This window comes from Pogoniulus pusillus, chromosome 4 (assembly GCF_015220805.1).
Source record: "Pogoniulus pusillus isolate bPogPus1 chromosome 4, bPogPus1.pri, whole genome shotgun sequence".
Classification (NCBI taxonomy): Eukaryota; Metazoa; Chordata; class Aves; order Piciformes; family Lybiidae; genus Pogoniulus; species Pogoniulus pusillus.
In genome coordinates, this window is record NC_087267.1 from 42,955,042 (window position 1) to 42,971,215 (window position 16,174).

Consider the following 16,174-nt stretch of genomic DNA (forward strand, 5'->3'; position numbering starts at 1 on the left):
ATAATCAGTCATTAAAGACATCAACTGCAATTTGCATCCCATCAAGCTCAAACTCTCTGGTCACCAATTTCAAGGCAAGAAGCAGAAGCACTCAGTCTCAAATAGCATATTTAATTTGATTTTGCTGATGAAGTGAATTGTCTGGTTACGTGATACTTGCCATCTGAGCAAGAGGCAGGAGCTCCATTGCTCCAAGTTTTAGAGTAACTCACTCAAAAAGAATCAATGCTAATTAAATATGAATGCTTCCAGTGGGGTGCTCACTGAGTAATAAGTAAAAAGCATATTTGCATTGTTAACAATGATAATGGTACTGTATCTATTACATGTGCTTACTTCAGCCCTTGCTAAGCACCCTGCCAGCTGGTTATCGTCTTCCCAAGCTCATCAGAATATCTCAGGTCTGCAAAACTGAGCTACTGTATCTGGCTTAGGAAAGCTGCAGCATTTCCTCTTGTCATTTGAATGTAAAGATAACTCCTGGCAACACTTGTTTCCAACATAACAGAGATGGAATTTGGAGCCGAGTCTGTGCAAGAGAACCCAATCTACCATCAGATGTCAGTGCTCAATATGCTGTTGGATGGCAGAGAACTGGTAGCTCTGCCGCAGTTTTTTCAGCACAACACAGTTGAGATGTGGCAGAGGAGAACATCAGTTGTTTACAAAAGCACATTTATCTAAGCCACTTCACAAGCCTCCAGCCACAGAGACCAGCAGCATGTAACAGCATTTTAGTAAGAGCTGGTATCCACCCAAGCCCAGCTCCACTGGCATCTGCTTCCCACCAAGGGCAAAGCAGACTTGTGTGTGTATTTGTCATTTGTTAGCAACCTGCCAAAACATTTGCCTCGCTGCAAAGCTACAGCTAAGTAGAAGCATGCAGTTAGTGTCTCCATGCCAGTCCTCACAGTGATCACCTTGCATCCCAGCCTGTTTTAACTGATCAAGCCATGATCAAGAAGGAAGTAAATGAGGAGAGAAAGAAGGGACTGCTGAGAGGCTGCTCAGCTGGGAGGACAGCAGGCAGAGAGTGCCAGACCAGCAGGCAGTCACACAGAAGGAGGGAGCCAAGAAGGTCATGTGTGAGTGCAACCAGCAGAGCCCGTAGAGGATTTCAGAAAGTGTACGTCTCTGCTCTCTGGCAGGCAACAGCTTAATGGGTGGTCTGCAGAGGAGACAGAAGCAGTGTGACATGCAGCTGGCAGTTTGAGAGGCTTTGATCCTCCCGAAGCATGGGCAGCCTCTCCTGACAGAGTTGTGTCTGTGTTTGACACAGCTTAGGCATAGCAAGGCTTTTAGCCCCATGCTCCAAGACTGACTGATCCTCCTACAACCCCCCCAGTTTACTGTCACCCATCAGAGCTTCATGTACAAACAGGAAAACAAACACATCCATCATGTCCTTCCTGCATTTGAACTCTTTGCCTTTTGCTCTGTGTTGTCAGCTGTGCTCCAACCCCTGTGGGGACACAGGACTAGCAGCCAAAGCACCCTTTGCAAGTCAGCTCTTCTGCACTGCGGTCACGACAGCTCTTGCAGAACACTTCCTTCTGTCTTCTCATCTTGCCCAGGAAGCAACAGGAAGTTTGAGATCTCTCCCAAGCACCTGCTCCTGCACATCCTTTTGGGGATATGTGATCACTTCAATTCACCAAGCAGCTATTGTCCTCAGTCTTATACACCATTCACCTGGCAGCCTTAAACCTCAGCAAGTCACTTTTGCAAGCAGGTTTTGGCTAACCAAGCAGATACACAGACATTAGAAAACACAACCTGCTTCTTAACCCACCCTAGGCATGGACTTGCCCATGTCTCCAGGATTAACAACTCCCTCACTCAGGAGTTTCCCTTTGCTTTCAGTTCACAAAAAGAAGACAAAGTGCTTTGGACTTTGCTTGAGGCTTGACAGCTGTTGAAAAAGAAAAGCCTTTTATCCCCTTATTAGAGAAGAGTTTTCAAATGGGCAAGATCCTACCTAGGGAACCCCACCTCTGAGACCAGAGTTCTCCCTGTAAGGCCAGTTTCACAGACTAAGTGTACAGGGCATGTGCAAGTGGTACAGCAAGCTTGCAACAAGCAGGATAGACCTGCTATCACCAAGCAGGACAGACCTACAACCCTCTTCCACCCACAACATTCCACTTTGTCAAAGGTGTTTCCACCACAGCACAGCACTTCATGTTTCTCATTTTGGTCTTTCCTGTGTCACCTACACAAGACACTGTGAATCTCTTTCACAGTTAGAGGGACATCAGCACTTCTTGTATCTGGAAGGTTTTGGAAAGAGACTCACCAACCTGCAGAGAGGCTACATTTGGCCACTTGCTCTATCACCTTAAGCAGCTCAAAGTTGCTATTGTTTTGCAACTTCTTCCTTTCTGAGCTTTATTTTCAGACTATGAGATGAAATGTTTCTCTACAGGAATCCACTCTGGAACACAGAATTAAAATGAACTTATTTTCCCATCCCTGACAGTAAGATCAGAGAGCATCTCCACAGTTAATTTTATTGTATCTTGATCTCTGAAGGACAGGAGATTTCAAAGTACCAGACTGACTAAGGACAAAGATGACAATGAAACACTGGGTTGCAAGGATGACTTCAGCTCATTTCTTCTTCAACAAGGAGCTCAACTGGGTGCTTCCTACCTTAGCAGGTTTGGCATTATTCAAGGATCATTGATGCACCACAGAGTGGACATCACTCAAATATAATTCATCAAACTGACTAATGCCAGTAATATATGATGACTTTTACATTGGTATTCTTCCATATAAGAGGAAGCCTTTGGTGTGGCCCCTGGACAAGTCCATAAGACAAACCAGTTATATCTTCTCCTTCAATGGTTAGGAAGCAAGGCTAGAAAACTTGAGCTGATTCCAGCTAACCATGCACCTCATTTAAGTGCTGGATTCCCTCATGAAGATGATCAGAGGTATCCTTAGATGCAACTTAATGTCTTCAAAGAATCAAGTGGCATGCAGAGATGCTCTGCACCATGGATGGGAAAAGATTCTCCATATATGAGGTGCTTCCATCACAAAAATCTCAGTGCAATCTTACAAGACTGTTTCTGCCACATAAGAATGTCAATCAGCAAAACCCAATCTGCTACATGGGGGTTTAAAACCACCCCCAAACCCAAACAACAACCCCCTACCCCAGATGTCCTCCTCTTTGCTTTCAGAGCTTCCCTTTCCTTGTAAAGGTGGGGAACTGATCCAAAGCAGCCTTCCAGCCTCCACACCACATCTGTTAGGAAATTATACATATTATGCTTCTTTGAATACTTCCAGCTCTTGTCCCCAGTCTTAGTTGGAAGGTAACACAGGACATCTCTGCTCTGCACATCAGCTCTACTACCAACCTCTCCTTTTATCATAATATGAACACCCTTTCCTCAAACCTTCTTACAGCATCTCCCACCTATAAAACCAACATCTTCCTTTACCTTTAAGGATTCACACATTGCATTCAGACTGCTCTCCATCAACAGAACAGCTGCTGCTCCCCACCATCAGCCAAACCTCCTTAGGACAAGTGGTGCCTGCAGCAACCCCACACAAACATAGAACTCACATATTCCATTGGTGCGTAGGAGCCCAACTGCTCACACAGCAAAAGTAGCACTGCTGTGGAAGTATTTGAGTTGTTACCACACAACAGGATTAGTTTTAATCCAGGCCAAGCTGTCAGGGTAGTCCACATGTTACTGCCAGACAGCTCTATTTACAGCCTTTTGGGGACTGGGTATGCAGGTAGGAAAAAGCTTAACCACACTCAAAGCAGAGGATGTGGGAGAGTCAAGCAAAAGTAAATACTGGAAAGCATTGAACAGTGTACTGGGAGGCATGATAGGGAAAAAAACAAACCCACAACAATAAAAGACTCTCCAGAGATACTAAAATGGTGCCTCAAAACCAAAGGATCTAATTATCAGTTTCAAGTACAGAGAAGGGTCTTCAAAAACTACATGGATGTGGCAGTTCAAGGCATGGTCTAACAGCCATGGTGGTGTTAGGGTGATGGTTGGACTTAATCTTAGAAGTTTTTTCCAACTGAAACAATTCTATGAAATAGCAGTAAAGCATTTGAATTGCAGAGAAGTGCTCACTTGGAGGGCAAGAACAAGTTCCTATGAGGAGAGGTTGAGGGAGCTGGGCCTGTTTAGCCTGGAGAAGAGGAGGCTCAGGGGTGATCTTATTACTGTCTACAACTACCTGAAGGGGCATTGTAGACAGGTGGGGGGTGGCCTCTTCTCCCAGGCAACCAGCAATAGAACAAGGGGACACAGTCTCAAGTTGTGCCAGGGTAGGTATAGGCTGGATATTAGGAAGAAGTTCTTCACAGAGAGAGTGATTGGCATTGGAATGGGCTGCCCAGGGAAGTGGTGGAGACACCGTCCCTGGGGGTCTTCAAGCAAAGCCTGGCTGAGGCACTTAGTGCCATGGTCTAGTTGATTGGATAGGGCTGGGTGCTAGGTTGGACTGGATGATCTTGGAGGTCTGTTCCAACCTGGTTGATTCTATGATTCTCAAGAGATTAGGACCCAATGCATCAGAGCTGCCAAACGGGTTCAGAGGACATCCCAGACTCTCTCTGGCATGAACTGATTCCGACGTAAGAATAAGTGCGCAGCTAGAATCAGTCCCCAGCGTGCAGTATCACACCACATCCTGAGCCTTTGACTCCTGGAGGTGCACTGCTGCTACCAGACAGACTCAGGAGGCTCAAAGGCTTGCAGCCTTGCTCAGAGCAAAAATCCTGACCACACAACCATTAGAAGATGATCCTCAGTTCACTCCTTGATTTTCCCCTCCCTGATTTATGGGTAGAAAGACCAAGTGTGCTAAGGACAGGACAGCCCCTCAGGTTAGAGCTATTTTTAGCAGTGTTTCCTCAAGTGCTCGCAGCCAGCTCCCTTGGCTACTTCAGGATGTGGGAATATTTGTTATGGAAAATTTGTACATCATCACAACAGAGCCAAAAGCAGCCTACACAGGCCCTCAGTTAAACTCAGCAGCTGGCACAGAGCACATTCTTCTAACTAAATTTGACCGTCAGAGTTTAACAGACCACTAAGGAGACATTAAATGCCTCCAAGCAACATGCCTTTCCATTTCCAGCCAGAGAATAAGCACAAAACATCAAGCTTAGATTAGGCAAGGACTGCAACCACAGTCACGAGTCAGAATCTGGAGTATCCTCTTTTCCCCGTCCTCATTTCTTCATGCTCCTCTTCAGCATTTTAGTCATACATCGCAGTGACTGCCTCTTAATGAAAATTCACAGTGCTTGCTCACCCAAAAGAAGCACTCCAGTATTTCTGAGCTTCAGAGTTATTGGACACAATGACAATGTCAGGGCACTACAGCCATTCAGAAGGTTCCCTCTAGGAACCTGCCTATTACCATGGAAATGGAGGAGAGAGAAGAGGGCTGGAACAGTTTGGAGGTGAGGCACTCAAAGCTAAAACAGGTTCCATTTATGTGCTGTGACTCCAGAGAGCATATCCCCTTCTCAGTCTGTGTAGTCCCAGCAGCACCTCTAAGACCTTGAGTATCCACATCTTGAGTCCTCTGAAGCTTAAACTCTGCTTTCTTTTCCTCCCTGCAGAAGTTCCCTTCAAGGAAAACACCTAAATATATGGCCTGCTGCTACCCTGATAGCACAACAGTGCAGTTTATTAGGTTTGAGCATCTGTAAGGCAAGCATCATTCTCCAAAGCTTCTTTGAACTGAGATGGAGAATAAACCTCTCTAATCTTTGATCTTAGGAACCAAGCAATTTCAGACGATATAACACAGAATCATAGAATCACTCAGGGTTGGAAGGGACCACAAGGATCATCTAGTTCCAACCCCCCTGCCATGGATAGGGACACCCTACCCTAAATCAGGCTGGCCAGAGCCAAGCAGCCTATTAAACTCCATTTTCCTGTGCTCAGAGGCAGCCCAAAGAGTAATCAAGAGTTACTGGGCAAAGATGAAGGAATATGAGCATACAGGAGGCTTTGACTCTCCACTAGCTAAAAAACCCAGGTCATTCCTGGCTGCAGTGATCTTTGGCTAGGGCTCAGGGACAAGAGAAGCTGATGTCAGAATGACTGTCTCCTTGTTTTTGGAAATACACAAGTAATGAAGTTTTCTAAGCAGTTCTGCATAGCTGAATGCTTAAAATAGCAGTGCAGATGTAAATGCTTCCCTTTCCCTTTTTTGCTCCTCCATTAATGCAGCTATTGCAGTCACACAGGGAGAAATGCCCAAGGCTTTGGAGGCAGGCTAACAACAGCAGAGCTGAGGGGACTCCTGGAGCCCAAAGTGAAGGGCAGCTGCAGTTAGAGGAATACAACCAAGAACTGCAGGCTCAGAAACAAAACAGCTGAAACATCTTTTTTTTTAAACCTGAAGACCAGGCAGGTAGATGGGCACTGGCTGTACTGGATAAAGACACAATTGTCCTTTCCCAGTGGCTGACACAATGGCACTCATCGCTGTCTGTAACATGGATTTGGTGCTTCCCTAGCAGTCTGCCTTTTTCCTCCTGCAGGGCTGCAAGATGCTTTTGCTTCTCAGGAGAACTGAGGAAAACATCAAGTCTGGTACAGCAATTAGACCAGAAAAATCAATCATATTTTTGGAGCTTGCATCAAACTGTACAAAGTTTACTAGCATCTTCCAAGCCATTTTGGAAGCTACTTAATGTCTGAGATGAGGACAGTAATATTTTCCTTCTGTAACCTTACAGCAGGACTGCACTGGACACGCCACTTGGCTCCTACCTAACTTTTCCATACTCTGGCCAGAGACCTGCACCAAGACGAGACACTTAATCCCTAGTTCAAGAGCTAAATTCAAGCAACAGCAGAAACTCCATTTTTATTAATGAAAGCAAGATTTCCTCAGAGGAGTGATCTCTTTCTCTAATATAAGGCAGTCCTCATGAGGGGGCCAGCTGCAACTCAACGGAAGTTCATTACTACTCTGCCAGGTCAATATACTTCAGTATTTCCTTGCTTCTGCTCAACTGCAGACGTGGCATGGGAAGCTGAAACTGTGCTCTGGGGTGCCCCTGGGAAGACTGTGGTTAGGCTTCAAGTCCTTGCTGCTCAGAATGGGAAAAATGCTACTCCCTGAACCAAGAGTATCTGGATTCCTATGCTGTCTCATCTGAATGACTTTATCACTCTATACCTTGCTCAATAGCTCTTTGAAATAGAATCAACCAGGTTGGAAGAGACAGAGACACTAGAGGAGAAAAAAACCAACAAGCCACCAAAATATGACCCATCTACACACGCTGAACATGAGCCTGACTAAGAGCTCACACGTCAGTGGGGTCACCACAACTATCTTAGTTTGGTCCAAGTTTCATCAGGTCAGTTATGGGAACAGTTACTAAAAATACAAAAGAATCAAGTTACCCTCAGGACAGGCTTAATGTTTAAGGTCTTAAAAGGTAGAGATATAACGACTGTGTCCTAAAGGAAGACTGAATTTGTCTTTACATTGGAAGTAATGCAAAATAGGCAAAGGGCTAATGGTTTCCTTCCCAGCAGACAGAGCAGCGCTGCTGGCTCTGTGCTCTTTCTAAAGAGAGGTGCTGCCCTCTGGTGGCGCTTACTGAGAAAGACGTCTCAGAAACGTTGGCTTTCAAAGCAGAACTCAAGAGAGAGGCCAGACTCAGGCATATTTCACATTGTTTAACATCAGCTGGCAACAACAAAACCCCCCAACTAAACAAATCCACAAGTCGTCTGAAAATTCAGTTTTGAGACCGTATTTTGCCCTTCTAATGCCTACTGGTCCTAGATCATGGAATCAATCAGGTTGGAAGAGACCTCCAAGATCATCCAGTCCAACCTAGTACCCAGCCCTAGACAATCAACTAGACCATGGCATCTTTCTTGAATTGAGGAGCCCAAGGAACATGGGTGAGGAGTTGGCAAGGCTCATTGACAGGGCATTAAACTTGATTTGAAGGGTGAAGGGGTTAAAAAATGTCACACTTGCCTGTGGCACAGTGGGGCAGCACGACAGGGGCGGAGGGATGGAGTTCTAGTAAGGGCTCTTAATTTGCTGCCCTGAGGTGAGCCAGGGACAATGTATGAAGATACCCCAAGAGAATCAAAGGGGATTTGCTCAAGAAAGTGACATGGCCAGCTCAGCTGAAGTGCCCCTGTGCAAATGCATGCAATAAACAGAACTGGCCCACCCTTAGAAGTTTTTTAAGCCAGGAAACCTGATCTGGTGGAAAGTATCCCTGCCCATGGCAGGAGGGTTGAAACTAGATGATTCTTGAGGTCCATTCCAACCCTGACAATTCTGTGATACTACAGATAAAGACATATGCAAGACCTCCATGTTTTGAGTAGAAGGCATAGGAAAAAACAATCTGAAAGAATCACAGAACGTTTTGGATTGGAATGGACCTTTAAAGGTCATCTAGTCCAAACACCCTGTACTGAGCAGGGACATATTCAATTACATCAGGCTGTTTGGAGCCCTGTTCAACCTCACCTTGAATGCTTCCAGGGATGGAGCATCCTCTGGGCAACCTGTGCCAGTGTTTCATCACCTTCATTGCATAAAATTCCTTTCTTGGTACAGTCTAAATCTCCCTTTTCATTTTAACCCCATTATGTGTTTTCCTGTCACAACATGCCCTGATAAAGAAATCTGTCCCCATCTTTCTTATAGGTCTTCCTTAAGTACTGAAATACCACAGTAAGGTCTCCCCAGAGCTTTCTCTTCTCCAGGTTGAGCAACACCAGCTTTCTCAGCTTTTCTTCACAGAAGAGGTGTTTCAGTCCTCTGACAATTCTTGTGCTGCCCTCTGGACTTAGTCCAACAGGTCCATGTCTTCCAACACCACACACCCAAATGCCTTAAGATTTTCATATGCATCTCCTGAGGTATGCTCTTGTGATGGTTTGGGTATCACCTGCCCCTCCACACATGTGAAAATCACCCAGACTAGACTGAGCCACTCTGGCAATCGAATGAAAGTTTTATATTTACAGCTCAGCACAATATACAAGCAGATATTTGCAATATCTATGTATACATATATGCACACAAGTTTAAAAGTAACACAGAAACACCACAGCCCTCCCAGAAACCTGAGTCCCCAGGAGGGGCTCCCAACCACCCTTCCCACCTTCCTCCCACCCCTCTACCTTACCCCAGACTTTGCCTTATGTTCAAAGGTGAGTTTGCAGGGTTGGCCAGGGGGAGTTAGGAAGCAGAGGATTAGTCAGGCAAGTCAGAGAGATAAGTGCAGTCCAAAAAGCCCAGAGAGAGACTCCTTTATCTATGTTTGTGTTCTTGTTATACATCTCAGCAAGCCTATGAGAGAAGTAGATATCACTCTTGTTTCCTTTTCAGAGCCTATAACCCAATTCTTCTCACCAAAATAACCCAGTTAGGCTCAAACTAGCACAACTCTGCCCAGGGAAGCATTCAACCTTTCACCACCAGCCTGCTACGCTCAGGGGTTTGGCAAGGCAGCAGAGTTACCTGCAAACGTAATCACAACCCAGCATTTAACATGTCCATCGCTACCACACTCTGAGCAACTTGCAGAAGGGATAAGAGGAGGAGGTTGCTTCTACATTTTATGTTCAAACTGTGGTTTCTGCCATTTTCTTCTCCCCACACATAGCTGGGAACAAACCACCTACCTTTGTGTGGAGCAGTTGACACCTACCATATTCTCCAAAGAGCAGGTACTTGTACTTCTTGCGCTGTGCAATTCGGGAGACGACTTTGACGCCAAGCCAGATCAGCAGCATCCCCAGCGTGGTATCAAGGATGAAGTTAAGGAGGTAGCTAAGAGTAGAGGAAATTGCAGGTCTCAGTTATGTTCTGAGGTCTCATTCAAAATATCATATTTCAATGTAAGTATCTATAAAAAAAGCCAAAGATTTGAAAAAAAAAAATCCCCTTGAACATTCCAAGTTCACCTCCTTTCTCTTTTATTGGATTTTCCTATAGCTCAGCCAGCAATTTCTCAGTTTAAAAGCCTGTTCTGCAGAGAATTGAACTGGCTCCACCAAGTCTCTGGCATTGTTCACTCATTCATCCAGCATTAAATAATTCCTGGATGAGCCTTGCTTATGAGCTACCCTAAACAAAGAGGCTTTCCATTTGCAGCGCCTTTTCCCATTGGGATGAAATCTCCAGTTTCAGGGAAACAGAACCAAACATTTTTGAAATTTCATCTGAGAAAATGAAGTTTCTTGGACATCACAGCTGCTCTGCAAACTGTGCAGAGAGAAGAGGCAAAAAGTCCATTTTATGGAGCAGCGGCAAAAAGTCCATTTTATGGAGCAGCGGCAAAAGACTCCTACAAGAAGGGATTGACTGAGAGGCAGAAAGTCTTGGGAAAAGTGACAAGCCCTGGCTCATAGAATCAACCAGGTTGGAAGAGACCTCCAAGATCATCCAGTCCAACCTAGCACCCAGCCCTGGATGATCAACTAGACCATGGCACTAAGTGCCTCAGACAGGCTTTGCTTGAACACCTCCAGGGATGGTGCCTCCACCACCTCCCTGGGCAGCCCATTCCAATGCCAATCACTCTCTCTGCCAACAACTTCCTCCTAACATCCAGCCTATACCTCCCACAACTTGAGGCTGTGTCCCCTTGTTCTGTTGCTGGTTGCCTGGGAGAAGAGGCCAGCCCCCACCTGGCTACAATGTCCCTTCAGGTAGTTGTAGACAGCAATGAGGTCAATGGCAGGCTTCCTGGGATCCTCAAAAGCCTTCATTTCAGGGTCCTCACCACACATCCAGAAGCTGAACCAATCCCCACCAGGAGGCTTGGGCTCAGTGGGTTTGCTCTGCAGCTCTGGATGTTTAAGCCTTGCTGGACAGAGTGCCAGGGGAAGGAGACCTGCATGGACCTTCTGGGAATTGCAGGATCCAACCTGTAATCCAAGGCTTAGTATTTTAATGAACTTCAGAATTAAAATAGATACATTAAAAAAAAAAAAATCACTTAGACTACTATTTTTTGGCCAGTTTCCCAGTACTGGACTATTTTTTTGAAGATCAGGTCAGATTTCTGCATCACAAAAATAAATTACCAGGCACATTTCCTTCTCCAGAATATGATACTGCCTCTGAATAAAGACACTGGAAATAACAGTCTGGATTTGATATCCACTTTGAAAACATGGCATTGAGTATTTCTACATCCAAAGGTTTAGGCTAGGTTATTACAATTTCCAGCTGCTGAAGTTAGAACACTCTCACACAAACTTCAAAGCTTTTGACACTGTCTGCCACAAGAAACTCCTGGCCAAGCTGGCAGCTCGTGGCTTGGACAGATTCACTCTGTGCTGGGTTAAGAACTGACTGGAAGGCAAGGCCCAGAGAGTGGTGGTGAATGGTGCCACATCCAGTTGGCAGCTGTCACTAGTTGTGTTCCCCAAGGATCAGTGCTGGGCCCAGTCCTGTTCAGCATCTTTGTTGATGATCTGGACAAGGGGATTGAGTACAGCATCAGTAAGTTTGCAGATGACACCAAGCTAGGAGCAGGTGTTGATTTGTTGGAAGGTAGGAGAGCCCTGCAGAGGGACCTGGACAGGCTGGATGGGTGGGCAGAGGCCAATGGGATGAGATTTAATAAGGCGAAGTGCAGGGATTTGCACTTCAGCCACAACAACCCCAAGCAGTGCTACAGGCTGGAGAGAGAGTGGCTGGAGAGCAGCCAGGAAGAAAGGGACCTGGGTGTGCTGATAGATAGTAGCTGAAGATGAGCCAGCAGTGTGCCCAGGTGGCCAAGAGAGCCAATGGCATCCTGGCCTGGATCAGGAACAGTGTGGCCAGTAGGACAAGGGAGGTTATTCTTCCCCTGTACTCAGCACTGGTCAGGCCACACCTTGAGTACTGTGTTCAGTTCTGGGCTCCTCAATTCAAGAGAGATGTTGAGGTGCTGGAACATGTCCAGAGAAGGGCGAGGAAGCTGATGAGGGGCCTGGAGCACAAACTCTGAGGAAAGGCTGATGGAGCTGGGGGTGTTTAGCCTGGAGAAGAGAGGGGGCTCAGGGATGACCTCATTGCTGTCTACAACGTCCTGAAGGGAGATTGTAGCCAGGTGGGGTTGGTCTCTTCTGTCAGGAAACCAGCAACAGAACAAGGGGACACAGTCTGAAGTTGTGCTAGGGGAGGTCTAGGCTGGATGTTAGGAGGAAGTTGTTGGCAGAGGGAGTGATTGGCATTGGAATGGGCTGCCCAGAGAGGTGGTGGAGTCACCATCCCTGGAGATGTTCATGAAAAGCCTGGCTGAGGCACTTAGTGCCATGGTCTAGTTGTTTGGATAGGGCTGGGTGCTAGGTTGGACTGGATGATCTTGGACGTCTCTTCCAACCCAGTTGATTCTATGATTCTATGTGTAGATGTGGTGCTGAGCTACATGGCTTAGAGGTGGACTTGGCAGTGGCAGGATAACAGTAGGTCTTTTTCAACTTACAGAACTGCAGAATTGTTTAGAAGCTAATTCTGAAAATAGATTTGTAGTTGTGAAGCAGCTGATCTAAATTAAAGGTAGCATTTGTACATTTTCTAAGTCCAAAGTCTGGCTTAGAAAGCCCTCAAGCATGACTGTGGTAACACCTGAGGTAGGCACAACTGAATATCAGAAAAAAATAACCCATCAGCTCCTTGCTTTGGACAAAAGCCTTCACCTATACACTTAGAAAAGCATTCTCAAAACTGCTGTGAGAACAGCCAAACTGCAAAATCTGGTTTGCCAACAAATGGCCACCTTTAACAGCTCCAAGTGTGTGGGGCACCACTGTGTTATTTACTGTGGCTTTGTGTCACTATTTCTAGGTGCTTTTAAATCAGCAGCAAAGCATGGCTGCATTACTTCACCTCCACCAGACTGCAGAGGCAGAAGACAACCCAGCCCCTGAAAATAAGCTCAGTATGGTTTATCCCCATGTAGTACTCAAATGGATGTTTCCACCATGCATGACCACTTTCCAGCAGGCTTGCTTGCTCCTTTTACAGATGTAGGACGTAAATGCAAGCATGTTTTGTACTTACAGAAAGCAAGGATCCTCCTCTGTGCGACTTGACAGAAAGACATTGTAAAAGTGGATGAAGAGGGCACCCACAGCTTGCTTGGAGGTGTCATAAAACCTGGAGGAAAAGGCAAAAACATTCAGTTGTATCCTGGAGCAGCAGCAGCACAGCAGTCACCCAAGCAAAAGGCTTGCATGGGTCTGCTTCCCTCCAAGATACACTCCTGATGCTGAAGAATTTGTCAAAAGGAAGCAGTTTGGTCAACTCCAAATACTGACTCAGCACATAGTGACTTAGCCTCACAGATCTAGAACCAGGTTCTACCCTGCAGCAAAGGGCAGCTCACTCTCCAGAACTCAGCCTTAGTTTCTCCAACCATCAACAGGTGCCAGGAAGGTGTTCACCTACTTACAATTCTTGCATCCATTCACAGGCAACTGAGTTCCCAAGTTAGAGAAAGCCAAACTGAGGAGACTGGCAGGTTTTTCATCGCTAATGTTGCCTGACCATACACTGATCCCAACCACATGCCAACCTCTTGGCAGCACATAAATCCCACAAAACAGAAATGCTTTGTAGAGGTGTCCAAAGGTGACAGTAATAACCAGCTGCCTTCCATCAACACACAGGCAAATATGTTGCATGGTCTACACTTGGGCTGGGTCAGAGGATAAAGTGATTAACCCAATTGAAAAATAAACAAAACTTGAGCTTGGGAGACAGCCCACATGTAGGTGGGAAGGGACCATAACCTCTTGGTTCGGTCACTGAAGTAAAACCAAGCTTTTCAGGAGCAGCTTGGCAGGGAATTTCACTTCTAGGGAACACCAGCTACTCTGTGGAGGTTTCCTTGGGAAGCAGCAGCAGAAAATTTTACTTAATGACTAAATACCATGCAGGATTTTCAGAAAGCTTGCAAAACTGTCAGCACAAGGGGAAATAACTTCATATATACATGACCTTTTCAAGTTCCAAAGGGAAAAAAGAAACAAAACCAAGACTCTCACCATATCTTCCAAGGACGCCTCTGTTCCTTTGGTTCACTAAATCGTTTCACTGCAATGAAAATCAGAGAGGTTACATTAACCAGCAGAATTGAACCCATAGATGTGCACACACTGTGCCAATCTTCAATGCAAATAGAGTAAAAATAAGCAGAAACCCACAAAACCTGGAAAATACTCAGCATTTGCTGGTCTAAAGCTGAGCTAAGCCAAAGGACCTGGATCCGAACTAACCAGATGTGCTAGTTTGAAGCAGGCTAGAATGTTTTGGTGAGAAGAACTAGATTACAGGCTGTGGAAAGAAAACAATGTTGATGTCTACTTCGCTCACAGGCTTGCTGAGATGTATAGGAACAGGAAATGAAACCATTAGATAACCACTCTCACTTGGGCTGCTGGCTGAGCTGCATCTCTCTAACCTCACCCTCCATTTTTGGACTAATCCACTTTGCTTCCTAACTCCTCTGGCCGAACCTCCATTCTTCCTTGGGACTGGGGTAAGGTTGAGAGGGGTAGGGGGAAGGTGAAGGGGTGGTTGAGAGCCCCTCCTGGGGACTCAGGTTTCTGGGAGGGCTGTTGTGTTTCTGTATTACCTTTTACCTTGTCTATTTCTGTCCATAAAACTGTCTATACTGCAAATATCTGCTTGTATATTGTGCTAGCTGTAAATATAAGCTTCATTCATATTTCCAGAGCTGGTTCAGTCTAGTCTGGGTGATTTCCAAAGTGGGAGGGCAGGGAACACCCAAACCATCACACCAGAGACAATGCATGAACCCATAGGTCGTGGCAATGAACACAGAGGTGCATCTGGCATCCTTCAGCAGTGTCACTTTTATGCCATGGGGAGTGACCTAAGGGAAGCTGGAGAGGATTCATCATTCTCTATCAGCCATAGCAATTCTTCCAGGCAAACTGAAATTACAGCAGCAACAGAGAAATGATGTATCTCAAGAGCCTGTTAAGCTTTTGAGTCGTAGGAGTGCAATAAAGCCATCTCCTCTTTGAAGCCAAGAGGACATGAAGACCTCTGAGGAAGCAGGACCCAACAGACATCTCCAGCATAAAGGTACAAGTTCCAACTCCCAAACCCCTGCAAGCTTCAAACTAGTATTTAAATATTACTCCATTATACAATGTTTTCCAATGCCTGCTGGCTACCACTGTGAAGCAGTGGTTCACACATGACTTTGGCATCACCAACCACATGCCCTGAAAATGATAGGAATTCTCCTTTCCTTGAAAACATTCCAGGTCAGGTTAGATGGGGTTCTGTTGAAGGTCCCTGCTCATTGCAGTAGGCTTGGACTAGATGACCTTTAGAAGGTCCCTTCCAGTCCAAACCATTCTATGAGTCCTTAAATGATGTTCCTCTGGCTATAGAGGAGTTTGCTCCTGCAGCCCTTCACATTTGTCCTCCAAGGAGTCCTATGATGTCATCTACTGCAGTTGCTTCTCTGAGCTTTCTCTAGTTATTACTTGGAGACAGTAGCTAGTTTGATTTTTACCAAGTGTTGCTCAAAGGGGAGCCCATGTTAGAAAGCACCACCTGCCAGGCCAACTCTTCTCTGTTTAAACCCACAAGTACCAATGCTCTGGAACAAGCAGACCTGGAAGAGGCTTTCCCATGACATTAGATTTATTAATTAGAGGGAGGGGGGAGAGGGGGAAGTCAAACCAAAACACCTCAAACGAACCAATCACACAAAAACCCAAAACAAAAAGAAAAACACCAAAAATAACCCACAAAACCAGACAAAAAGCCAAAAGGATATTCAGTAGCACCATCCTGCTTTGTGAAAAAGCTGCTGACAGCTACATCTACAGCTAGACACCACCATTAGAGCTGCTAGAGAAGATGCAGGTCCCTGACCTCACCTTGGCTGCTGGAGCCACTCTCCCTCTTCACCACTGCTAACAAGCTCAAGATGGATGGCAAGTTAAACCTTCAGTAATCAAGTCCCAAACACACTGCCAGCCTGAACAGGGTTCAAAGCTGATAAATAATGAGCAGCAGCATTTTTGAGGGAAATGGGAAAACAAAGAGACAAACAAACTTCAAAAAGCATATTTAATGCATCCTCTCTAATCTGTAGAGAAACGTGAGCAGAGCAGTTCTCTGGTAGTACGTC

At 45.7% G+C, this 16,174-nt stretch overlaps 1 protein-coding gene across 1 annotated transcript in view; it reads right to left on the reverse strand.

The window, feature by feature from the left end:
* Window positions 1-16,174, reverse strand: part of LOC135175149 (store-operated calcium entry regulator STIMATE-like) — a 45,758-nt gene that overhangs the window by 12,655 nt on the left and 16,929 nt on the right. Inside the window, 3 exon segments of the mRNA XM_064142924.1 lie at window positions 9,713-9,834; window positions 13,060-13,155; window positions 14,046-14,094. Coding sequence (XP_063998994.1) covers window positions 9,713-9,834; window positions 13,060-13,155; window positions 14,046-14,094 — 267 coding nt within the window.